The following is a 13,215-nucleotide window of genomic DNA, read 5'->3' as shown; positions in this document are numbered from 1 at the left end:
CTTCAACGGATCTTGGCGTTTCTGACATTGTTTTCTCGTGACATATTGTACTTCATTTTAGTAGTAACATTTATTCGATATAACTTGCGTTTATTTGTGAAAAAAACGGAAATTTGGCGAAAATTTTGAAAATTTCGCAATTTTCCAACTTTAAATTTTTATGCCCTTAAATCACAGAGATATGTCACGCAAAATACTTAATAAGTAACATTTCCCACATGTCTCCTTTACATCAGCACAATTTTGGAACCAAAATTTTTTTTTGTTAGGGAGTTATAAGGGTTCAAAGTTGACCAGCAATTTCTCATTTTTACAACACCATTTTTTTTTAGGGACCACATCTCATTTGATGTCATTTTGAGGGGTCTATATGATAGAAAATACCCAAGTGTGACACCATTCTAAAAACTGCACCCCTCAAGGTGCTCAAAACCACATTCAAGAAGTTTATTAACCCTTCAGGGGTTTCACAGGAATTTTTGGAATGTTTAAATAAAAATGAATATTTAACTTTTTTTCACACAAAATTTATTTCAGCTCCAATTTGTTTTATTTTACCAAGGGTAACAGGATAAAATGGATGCCAAACATTGTTGTACAATCTGTACTGAGTACGCTGATACCCCATATGTGGGGGTAAACCACTGTTTGGGCGCATGGCAGAGCTCGGAAGGGAAGGAGCGCCATTTGACTTTTAAATGCAAAATTGACAGGAATTGAGATGGGACACCATGTTGCGTTTGGAGAGCCACTGATGTGCCTAAACATTGAAACCCCCCACAAGTGACACCATTTTGGAAAGTAGACACCCTAAGGAACTTATCTAGATGTGTGGTGACCACTTTGACCCACCAATTGCTTCACAGAAATTTATAATGCAGAGCCGTAAAAATAAAAAATCATATTTTTTCACAAAAATGATCTTTTCGCCCCCAATTTTTTATTTTCCCAAGAGTAAGAGAAGAAATTGAACCTCAAAAATTGTTGGCCAATTTGTCCTGAGTACGCTGATACCCCGTATATGGGTGTAAACCATTGTTTGGGCGTATGGCAGAGCTCGGAAGGGAAGGAGCGCCATTTTACTTTTCAATGCAAAATTGACTGGAATTGAGATGGGATGCCATGTTGCGTTTGGAGAGCCCCTGATGTGCCTAAACATTGAAATCCCCACAAGTGACACCATTTTGGAAAGTAGACCCCTTAAGGAACTTATCTAGAGGTGTGGTGAGCACTTTGACCCAACAAGTGCTTCACAGAAGTTTATAATGCAGAGCCGTAAAAATAAAAAATCATATTTTTTCACAAAAATAATCTTTTCGCCACCAATTTTTTATTTTCCCAAGGGTAAGAGAAGAAATTAGACCACAAAAGTTGTTGTGCAATTTGTCCTGAGTGCGACGATACCCCATATGTGGGGGTAAACCACTGTTTGGGCGCATGGCAGAGCTCGGAAGGAAAGGAGCGCCATTTGACTTTTCAATGCAAAATTGACTGGAATTGAGATGGGACGCCATGTTGCGTTTGGAGAGCCCCTGATGTGCCTAAACATTGGAACCCCTCACAAGTGACACCATTTTGAAAAGTAGACCCCTTAAGGAACTTATCTAGATGTGTGGTGAGCACTTTGACCCAACAAGTGCTTCACAGAAGTTTATAATGCAGAGCCGTAAAAATAAAAAATCTTATTTTTTCACAAAAATGATCTTTTCGCCCCCAATTTTTTATTTTCCCAAGGGTAAGAGAAGAAATTAGACCACAAAAGTTGTTGTGCAATTTGTCCTGAGTGCGACGATACCCCATATGTGGGGGTAAACCACTTTTTGGGTGCATAGCAGAGCTCGGAAGGGAAGGAGCGCCATTTGACTTTTCAATGCAAAATTGACTGGAATTAAGATGGGACGCCATGTTGGTTTGGAGAGCCCCTGATGTGCCTAAACATTAAAAACCCCCACAAGTGACACCATTTTGGAAACTAGACCCTCTAAGGAACTTATCTAGATGTGTTTTGAGAGCTTTGAACCCCCAAGTGTTTCACTACAGTTTATAACGCAGAGCCGTTAAAATAAATTTATTTTTTTTTCGCAAAAATTTTTTAGCCCCCAGTTTTGTATTTTCACAAGGGTAACATAATAAATTGGACCCCAAAAGTTGTTGTCCAATTTGTCCTGAGTACGCTGATACCCCATATGTGGGGGGGAACCACTGTTTGGGCGCATGGCAGAGCTCGGAAGGGAAGGAGCGCCATTTGGAATGCAGACTTAGATGGATTGGTCTGCAGGAGTCACGTTGCATTTGCAGAGCCCCTGATGTACCCAAACAGTACAAACCCCCCACAAGTGACCCCATATTAGAAACTAGACCTCCCATGGAACTTATCTAGATGTGTTGTGAGAACTTTGAACCCCTAAGTGTTTCACTACAGTTTATAACGCAGACCCGTGAAAATAAAAATTCTTTTTTTTTTCACAAAAATGATTTTTTAGCCCCCAGCTTTGTATTTTTACAAGGGTAACAGAATAAATTGGACCCCAAAAGTTGTTGTTCAATTTGTCCTGAGTACGCTGATACCCCATATGTGGGGGGGAACCACTGTTTGGGCTCATGGCAGAGCTCGGAAGGGAAGGAGCGCCATTTGGAATGCAGACTTAGATGGATTGGTCTGCAGGCGTCACGTTGCATTTGCAGAGCCCCTGATGTACCCAAACAGTAGAAACCACCCACAAGTGACCCCATATTGGAAACTAGACCTCCCATGGAACTTATCTAGATGTGTTGTGAAAACTTTGAACCCCCAAGTGTTTCACTACAGTTTACAACGCAGAGCCGTGAAAATAAAAATCCTTTTTTTTCCCACAAAAATGATTTTTAGCCCCCCAAATTTTTATTTTCCCAAGGATAACAAGAGAACTTGGACCCAAAAAGTTGTTGTCCAATTTGTCTCGAGTACGCTGATACCCCATATGTTGGGGTAAACCCCTGTTTGGGCACACGGGAGAGCTCGGAAGTGAAGGAGCACTGTTTTACTTTTTCAATGCAGAATTGGCTGGAATTGAGATCGGACGCCATGTCGCGTTTGGAGAGCCCCTGATGTGTCTAAACAGTGGAAACCCCCCAATTATAAATGAAACCCTAATCCAAACGCACCACTAACCCTAATCCCAACTGTAACCCTAACCACACACCTAACCCAGACACACCCCTAATTCTAATCCCAACCCTAATCCCAACCGTAAATGTAATCCAAACCCTAACCCTAGCCCCAACCCTAGCCCTAACCCTAACCCTAACCCTAACCGGAAAATGGAAATAAATACATTTTTTTTAATTTTATTATTTTTCCCTAAGGCTAGGTTCACATTGCGTTAGGGAAATCCGTTTAGCACTAGCGGATTGCGCTAACACAATGTCTTTTTAGGTGTCGTGTTTAGTGGTCGCGTTAACGTCCCCGCTCTGGAAGATCGGGGATCGGACCTCGGGCGCGCCGCGGACGCTGCAAGCAGCGTCTGAGGCGTGCCACAAAAGAATGGCACCTTGCTAGCGCGAGCCGAAAATGGCACGCTCTAGCGATGCGCTACACCTGAAAATCACATTGCTGTCAATGGTTGTGCTAACGGACCCGTTGCACGGCGTTAATTGTGACATTTTCGCCGTGCAACGCTGTCCGTTAGCGTTAACCCATTAACGCAATGTGAACCTAGCCTAACTAAGGGGGTGATGAAGGGGGGTTTGATTTACTTTTATAGCGAGTTTTTTAGCGGATTTTTATGATTGGCAGCCGTCACACACTAAAAGACGCTTTTTATAGCAAAAAAGTTTTTGCGTCTCCACATTTTGAGACCTATAATTTTTCCATATTTTGGTCCACAGAGTCATGTGAGGTCTTGTTTTTTGCGGGACGAGTTGACGTTTTTATCGGTTACATTTTCGGACACGTGACAGTTTTTGATCGCTTTTTATTCCGATTTTTTTGTGAGGCAGAATGACCAAAAACCAGCTATTCATGAATTTCTTTTGGGGGAGGCGTTTATACCGTTCCGCGTTTGGTAAAATTGATGAAGCAGTTTTATTCTTCGGGTCAGTACGATTACAGCGACACCTCATTTATATCATTTTTTTTATGTTTTGGCGCTTTTATACGATAAAAGCTATTTTATAGAAAAAATAATTATTTTGGCATCGCTTTATTCAGAGGACTATAACTTTTTTATTTTTTTGGTTATGATGCTATATGGCGGCTCGTTTTTTGCGGGACAAGATGACGTTTTCAGAGGTAACATGGTTATTTATATCCGTCTTTTTGATCGCGTGTTATTCCACTCTTTGTTCAGCGTTATGATAATAAAGCGTTGTTTTTTGGCTCGTTTTTTTTTTTTTTTTCTTACGGTGTTCACTGAAGGGGTTAACTAGTGGGCCAGTTTTATAGGTCGGGTCGTTACGGACGCGGCGATACTAAATATGTGTACTTTTATTGTTTTTTTGTTTTTTTTTTATGTAAAGAAATGTATTTATGGGAATAATATTTTTTTTTTTCTGCTTTATTTAGGAATTTTTTTTTTATTTTTTTTTTTACAAGTGTGGAAATTTTTTTTTTTACTTTTTCACTTTGTCCCAGGGGGGGACATCACAGATCACCGATCTGACAGTGTGCACAGCACTCTATCAGATCGGTGATCTGACATACAGCCGGGCAGGATTAGAGCTGCAGCTGCAGCCTGATCCTGACCCGGAAGTGCTCCCTGCAGGACCCGGATGCAGCCCGGCGGCCATTTTGGATCCGGGGACTGCAGGGAGAAGACGCTCGGTACACGGTGAGCACATCACCGTGTACCGATCGTCTCAGGGAAGCCCGCACGGAGCCCCCTCCCTGCGCGATGCTTCCCTGCACCGCCGGCACACCGCGATCATCTTTGATCGCGGTGTGCCGGGGGTTAATGTGCCGGGAGCGGTCCGTGACCGCTCCTGGCACATAGTGCCGGATGTCAGCTGCGATAGGCAGCTGACACCCGGCCGCGATCGGCCGCGCTCCCCCCGTGAGCGCGGCCGATCGCATATGACGTACTATCCCGTCCATGGGAATTAAGTCCCAGGTCACCTGGACGGGATAGTACGTCATATGGGATTAAGGGGTTAAGGGAGCTCTGAATATATACTCATTGCTTGAGTATCTTGTTCCTGACTTGTGATCAAGCTGGAAGAACTGCTATCTTGCTGGTTTCTTCGTTACTTTGGGATACCCCATCTGTCTCCGGTTCTACATCTCTTCATTGCAAAGACTTGTTTCCCTGGATCTGCTCTGCACCCGTCTCTGCTGCTGGACTGCTCCCTGCTAGGAGGCCTAGCCTGGTCTCCAGGTCTCTGGATCTCACATACTTGGACTTCCACGGTCTGTACACGTGCTTACTGCCTATCCAGCTCTGTCTGCTACTAACCTGCTGTGTCATAGCTGTTTACCTGCATATCATTATAAATATTCTTGAACTCTTAACCTATTGACTCTCGGCCTCTTTTCTGACCCATGATACTGATCTCCACTGCACTTAGCACTAAGTTTATTACAATAACACTGGCCACGTAATATATAACACAGCCCACGCAGTATATAACACTGGCCACGTAATATATAGCATAGCCCACGCAGTACATAACACAGTCCACATAGCATCTAACACTGGCCAGGTAGTACATAGCAGCCACAATGTATATTACACAGCCCATGTAGTATATAGCAGTGTGGGCACCATATCTCTGTTAAAAAAAAATAATTAAAATAAAAAATAGTTATATACTCACCTGCCGGGATCCAATCCATTGAAGCTGTGGTGCAGGCGATGAGCGCGTGGCTGCCGCCATCTTCCGTTCCCAGGATGCATTGCAAAATTACCCGGATGACTTAGCGGTCTCGCAATGCATCTCTGGGACGGAAGATGGCGGAGGCTGCGCGCGACTCGGCGGACTACGGAGGGTGAGTATAGCATGTTTTTTGTTTTTTTATTATTTTTAAAATTAGATATTTTTACTCTTGATGCTGCATAGGCAGTATCAATAGTAAAAAGTTGGGGACACACTAGGTTAATAGCAGCAGTTACGGAGTGTGTTACCCATGGCATAACGCGGTCCGTTACCGCTGGCATGAACCCTGTGTAAGCGGTGACTGGAGGGGAGTATGCGGGTGCCGGGCACTGACTGCGGTGACTGGAGAGAAGTATGCGGGCGCCAGGCAGTGACTGCGGTGACTGGAGGGGAGCATGCGGGCGCCAGGCACTGACTGCAGTGACTGGAGGGGAGCATGCGGGTGCCGGGCACTGACTGCGGTGACTGGAGGGGAGCATGCAGGCACTGGCCACTGACTGCAGGGGAGTAGGGAGGGACTAATCGGACGGTGCCCGTCGCTGATTGGTTGCGGCAGCCATGACAGGCAGCTGGCGAGACCAATCAGTGACGCGGGATTTCCGCTACAGAAGTTGCAGACAGAAAGAGGGAAGTACCCCTTAGACAATTATATACATAGATTTTTTAAAGCTGATTTATACAGAAAAGTTATACAGTGATGGCTAGGCAGGGAATGTACTCATAAGTATGTGAATGCTGCTGGGTTGGAGGGTATGGGGGACCTGACAGGTTCCTTTACGCAGGGCCATCGTTAGGGCAGGGCAGACTATGCAGCTGTCTAAAGCCCCCACTCCCTTGGGGGCCCCCAGCATCTACAGCTGAAGTTTCACTAATAATAGCATTATCAGTGAAGCTTCCGATCTAGAAACTAGTTGAGGACCTGTAGTGACATCACGATAATGTGACCTGCTATGTGACCATGATGTCACCACAGGCCATGTACTCTGGGAAAGGCAGGACCTTTGGTGAGGGCCTGACATTGAAAAAGGAGCCTGCAGTGAAGCACAGGAGCAGCAGCCACTTAACTTCCCCCATCAGAGTGATAGGAACTCTCAATAACCAGTGCTCCTGGCCTCCTGCACTGCACCTCAGAAGTGAGGGGGAGGGAGAGTCAGAGAGCTCATACAAACCTGAGCTGTCAGATAAGTAGTACAGCACGCTGTGTGTGCTGCTCTTGGTGAAAATGGCTCCTGTTCTACCGTCAGCTCCTCCTTCTCTTGTCAGCAGTCCCATCACAGGAGAAGGCAGGGTGGTGTCTGTGTAAGAGGGTGGTGCTGTTATGGACAGTAACACACTCTGCCACTTTAAGAGGCAGCACCCCCTTGTCTGGTGCGATGGAATGTCCTGCTTCCCCCTGCTACAGACGGTGAAGATAAACTGCCCTAGAATTAGGGGAGGAGTTGAGCTTGAACTGTGAGTGTGATCTGAAGCTGCTAGAGTGAGAACTTTGTGCTGTTTGCTACAAGAAAGGTCCCACAGCTTGGGACGAAGTGTACTTGTGAAATTTGCAAGACTTTTCCGGGTACAGCAAAGGTGGCTGTTCTGTGCTAGTTTGTGAAGCCACGAAGATACTGAGAAAGGGACTTACAGCTTCCAGGAGCATCCCTAGGATCCAGAAGCAAGGAGAAGATCACTCTTCACAGAGCTGACAGAAAGCCGTGCGTACCACCATATTGGACTTCTGGGGGCCCCCCTGGGACTGGACCTGAGTCCCCAACATCACCATGAGTCTGTTCCTGTTTGGTGCACCTGTTAGGGCCTAGTGTAGGCGTCAGTAGTCAGTACATGGGAGCCGTGTGGCCTGCTTAGTAAAGGCCAGGGAGGTTATGCACAGAGTAGCATCGTTATTTGTTTATTGTTTAAACTTTCTTGTGAGACATATTCTGAGTCTGTAATAGTTGTAACACCGTGCTAGTTTACGGGAAAGATAACACATGTACATTGTCTTTTGCTATTGTAAACCCCTGTTTGCATCTTCCTCGTTCCCTTCATTCCTTGCCTTCCAATAAATCTACCCTTTGTTGTTTGCACCTCATCTTGTGTACAGTAGTCTTCCTGCACAGTGGTGGTCCCCCGGCCATCGCTTCATCTGCTGGGACAGTGCTGATGGGAGCAGGAGGAGCTGAAGCTCAAAGTGTGGAATCTCTCTTTCCCTCCAGCATAAGGCCGGTTTCACACGTCAGTGGCTCCGGTACGTGTGGTGACAGTTTCCTCACGTACCGGAGACACTGACTCACGTAGACACATTAAAATAAATGTGTCTCTGCACATGTCAGCGTGTTTTCACGGACCGTGTGTCCGTTTGCAAAACACTGAGACATGTCAGTGTTCGTGGGAGCGCACGGATCACACGGACCCATTAAAGTCAATGGGTCCGTGTAAACACGTACCGCACACGAATGCTGACCATGTGCCATCCGTGTGCCGCCTGAGGACCACATGAAACAGCGCTACAGTAAGTGCTGTCCCCTGTGTGCGGTGCTGAAGTCGGCATTCATCCCTTCTGTTCTCAGCTGAAAGCAGCGCTTGCAGGAGAGAGGGGATGAAAAATCAAGTTTTTTTGTTAAAAATAAAGTTTGAGGTCACCTCCTGCCTCTCACCCCCCGTGCGCCCACCCGCTTGCAGAGAAATACTCACCCAGCTCCTGCGATGCCTCCTCTCAGCCCCGGCAGCTCGTCCTGTGGGAGCGGTCATGTGGTACCGCTCATTACAGTGATGAATATGCGGCTCCACCTCCCATAGAGGTGTGAAACAACTGAAATTATGTCTTATATTCTAGGTTCTTCAAAGTAGCCAGCTTTTGCTTTGATGACTGCTTTGCACACTCTTGGCATTCTCTTGATGAGCTTCAAGAGGTAGACACCGGAAATAGTTTTCACTTCACAAGTGTGCCCTGTCAGGTTTAATAAGTGGGATTTCTTGCCTTATAACCTAGAGAATGCCAACAGTGTGCAAAGCAGTCATCAAAGCAAAGGGTGGCTACTTTGAAGAACCTAGAATATAAGACATGTTTTCAGTTGTTTCACACTGTTTTGTTAAGTATATAATTCCACATGTGTTAATTCGTAGTTTTGATGCCTTCAGTGTGAATGTACAGTTTTCATAGTCATGAAAATACAGAAAAATCTTGAAATGAGAAGGTGTGTCCAAACTTTTGGTCTGCACTGTATAAATATTTTCACATTAAATTGGGAGGTGTTTGACATGATAACCATATTACATAAACCATATTTTCATACAGTTTGGAAAAGGAGGAAATAAGAAAAACGATGCTTGGTAAAAATGAACACAATCATATCACATCTTATGTATTTATGACATACCACGGAAAGATATCAGTTAAGGGCTTTATACACAAGTCTACGAATACATGTATTAAAATGGACCAGTCTTCACTTTCTTCGTTTCTTTTAGACAATTTGATCAATTACTTCAAATATTCACCAGATGGCCCTGTTCCCATTAGTACTACATCTATTCAGAGTCAGAATTTACTATATAATCGTCTAATTCTGTCTGTTTGTCTGTAACGGAAATCCCGCGTTGCTGATTGGTCGCGCCAGCCGCCCGCAACCAATCAGCGACAGGCGCAGTTCTGTCAGTCACAGTGCCACGTAGTTCAGTCACGTTTACTGAACAAGTTCTGTCAGTCACAGTGCCACGTAGTTCAGTCACATTTACTGAACAAGTTCTGTCAGTCACAGTGCCACGTAGTTCAGTCATATTTACTGAACAAGTTCTGTCAGTCACAGTGCCACATAGTTCACTCACGTTTACTGAACAAGTTCTGTCAGTCACAGTGCCACGTAGTTCACTGACGTTTGCTGAACAAGTTCTGTCAGTCACAGTGCCACGTAGTTCAGTCACTCTTACTGACCAACTTCTGTCAGTCACAGTGCTACATAGTTCACTGACGTTTACTGAACAAGTTCTGTCAGTCACAGTGCCACGAACAAATATATTATAGTGTCGATGTACCTCTTTCGTCCGATGATTTATTTAAATACAGATAGATATTCATGTAATGGTTTATGTATTTTGATGATCTGTTTAATAATTTCGTTCAGTTGTATTAAGTTCTATGAGCAATAAAATGTAATGATAATGTATATATTTTATCTGGAAAATCCTGTGTATTCATTGCTTTATTCTTAAATCTTCATAAATAAACTACATACATATTCTAGAATACCCAATGCATTAGAATCGGGCCACCATCTGGTAATATCCATAGAGCTCCTGTGTATAATGTCTCTGGTGAGTCAGTGTGTTACCTGTACACTGACACTTTATACTATGTAGTATACCAAGAGAGGAAAAAAACTAATATGTGGTCAAAAATTATACCAAAACTTAAATAGAAAAGGATAAAACACCTTTATTAGAACACATTTGGTGAATGGTGGCATTACTACAAAGAGAGTGCCCACATTTAGATATAATAGTAACAGCACTTACAATTAAATACATTCACAGTAATAAATTGTAAAGAAAGATTCAAGGTGCAACAGATAAGTAAAGAGCAGCATATGGTACACTGGATTAAATACAGAGTAATCATGGCAAGACAGGTTGCCCACGTAGTGCAGATAAGAAGTTCAGCAATATTATAAAAAAAAGTGAAATCAATAGTATGCACCACCAGTGTGGATTAATATACATGCTGGAAAAGTCACAAAACATATATGGGGCAAGATGAAAAAATGATTTGTGCCAAGATATAAATCAATCAATGTGGGAATGAACAGTGCAAGATAGGATGTTAAACAGGAACAAATCAAAAACGCAATTGTTTTTGCAGTCCATATGTATATGTCACACAAAACATGTGATCTGAAGATGTTAATGAGATGCAGATCATAGTCAGCGTACAAAAGGCATTAGAGACAGGAAATGTATATTACCCTGAGTGATCAGCTGAGCAGGTGCGGAGCACACCCCAAAGCATGTTTCAGAACTTACCCTGTGACATATACTCCAGACACTGGCATTCCATTCCTTAGCCAGATGCTAAGTCATTTGCGTCAAATTAACAGCATGGTCACAGAGCATGTGAACAGGCTCCATATTGGCAAAGAAGACAAACGTATTTGCTTGACGTAATGTGATGCTGAGTAACTTCTCACTGCCAAGCCGTAAGGCAGGATAGTCAAGGAGTCCAAGGTCAGAAGCCAGGAAGGTGAGTCATAAACATAAGGAAGACACAAAGGCATAGTTGGGTAACATACCAATGTCAAAATACCAGGAGATAGTGAATCAGAACAAAATTGGTTTAACAGACGGATGGTCAGAATGAGATGAAAGGTCAGGCAGCAAAAGATCTACAAACAGAATGCAAAGCACAGAGAAACAAACCACACAGTAGCTGAATGTACATCTGTCAGAGGTCTGAGACTGACCACCCAGTTAAGTAGCCTGGCAATCACCTGGGACAATGAACACCTGGAGACAGCAAGTGCCTCCCAGTCTCAGATTGGACAGTCAAGCTGTCAATCAACACACTGACAGCTCAGCACGCCCCATCTGCAGACTTTACGACTGAGCTGTCAATCAAAGGACTGACAGCTTCGGCATGTCCCCGTACCAGATTGGATGGCTGAGCTGTCAGTAACATCATCCCAGACATACTGAGGGGTGGAACTGTGACAGTTTTACTTCACAGACAGAATAAGCTTTGATCCCTTGATGTATTCTCTGTATACTCTTTTGCTTCCCCCTTTGCCCAGGGGATGTGATATGATCAGACCATGTTCCAGTTCACTCAGACACAGCCATTGCACAGCATTGCCACAATTAGAAGATTGTCTCAGCACAGGAAAAAATGTTTTACCACATCCAATTGTGGAAATTATTTTTATTCCAAAATCTAATAAATAAAATGTACTTTGTTTGTGAGACAACCCCATTAGAGAATAGCCATAGTTGTTGTTATTGTTTTGAGCAATCCTGAATCACATAGTAACCCTGGACATACTTGATCAATAGAAACCTCAAGTCATTTTTCCTTTTATAGAGACGGAATTGCTCAACCACCTTCAGGGACAAAAATCTTAAAGGATTCTTGGGACTTTGACATATACCTAGATGCCATATCTGTTTCATTTAAGGATGAGATTTTCACCTACCCCTCCTGGGTTATAGAATATTTCACCTGGGCTGGATTTAAAGACTATAATCTTGTAGTAAGGGTAAGTACCTATATAAAATACTGAATGACTTTTACATTTTCATAAAAAGTATGAGGACACAAACACACACAATCATTTTAAACTGTTGCATGAGTTAATTGTGTAAATGATTAACCAGAAGCTTATATTTTACAACTACTTACTCAACTTAAAAAAATATGAAAAATACCTTACCGTATTTTATAGGCTTTTTCACACTTTGTGAGATGGAGACTTGAGTGTAGACATGCCTTCACCACAGAAAGCATAAGAAATTCTGGTGATAGATGATGTTAAATGGGAGAAAAAAGTACAGTATAGAAAAATGTGTAGATAGAAGAGCTGTATAAGGGTGGAAAGAAAAAGGCAGTATCTATGTTTGCTTGTATATTAGTGACTTGATGACCAGGGCACTCAGCTCGGCACTTTAACACTAATATGTCTGACTTTGGTTGTTGTTTCCTGTCCCGTAGTTTAGTAGTATAACAGTCAATGCATAGGCAGAAAATGTGTAGGTTTAGCTATTGAAAGCTAAATCTACACATATTGAAAGTGTTAAGGCAGGACTGAGGGCTTTTGTAATGTTACCTACTGTCAAGGTAACCTATTGGCGCCCAGTAATGTAGGCTTTCAATCAAAGTGCCAAGGAGTTAATATATCGCTCTCACTGTGTAGAAAGTGGTGACTGTAACCACTCCTTGCACCATTCGATAACTTAATGTCAGTGGCTACAGGGTGGATATAAATTTTCTCCCTGTAGCCACTGCTTAAGTAAGTCAGGCAGGATTTCAACGCTACCTATGTCTAGATTAACTATATATCTGCAGATAAATAGTGTTTCTGGGCATGATTGGAATAAAGAGAAATTCTGAGTACAGTACAATCTGGTTACTTTAGCCTGATTCATTACATAGTTCACATATAGGGTTGCCTAAATATTTTTTATTTCCCTCTATTTTCCATTTTATTAAGATGATTGAAACTGATGATGATTTTAATGATCTATCTGGAGGATTCACTTACTTGGTAGATTTCTCTAATTTGTCTTTCCCCACTGAAAGACCAAGTCGTAACCATGCATATGAAGAGGTGAGATTTTAATTTATTATTTACTATTCTATGTGCATCTCACCCGGCAGCGTTTAAGAGTTGTCTCATA

General features: G+C 43.0%; 1 protein-coding gene across 1 annotated transcript in view; it reads left to right on the top strand.

Moving 5' to 3' along the window:
- Nucleotides 1-13,215, top strand: part of LOC138642625 (cytidine monophosphate-N-acetylneuraminic acid hydroxylase-like) — a 399,876-nt gene that overhangs the window by 320,346 nt on the left and 66,315 nt on the right. Inside the window, exons 11-12 of the mRNA XM_069730894.1 lie at nucleotides 11,903-12,077; nucleotides 13,029-13,145. Coding sequence (XP_069586995.1) covers nucleotides 11,903-12,077; nucleotides 13,029-13,145 — 292 coding nt within the window. The remainder of the gene's footprint in view (nucleotides 1-11,902; nucleotides 12,078-13,028; nucleotides 13,146-13,215) is intronic.

Source organism: Ranitomeya imitator, chromosome 6, assembly GCF_032444005.1.
Source record: "Ranitomeya imitator isolate aRanImi1 chromosome 6, aRanImi1.pri, whole genome shotgun sequence".
Lineage (NCBI taxonomy): Eukaryota > Metazoa > Chordata > Amphibia > Anura > Dendrobatidae > Ranitomeya > Ranitomeya imitator.
The sequence above is the reverse complement of the archived record's forward strand: the minus strand, read 5'-3'. Positions and strand labels throughout refer to the sequence as shown.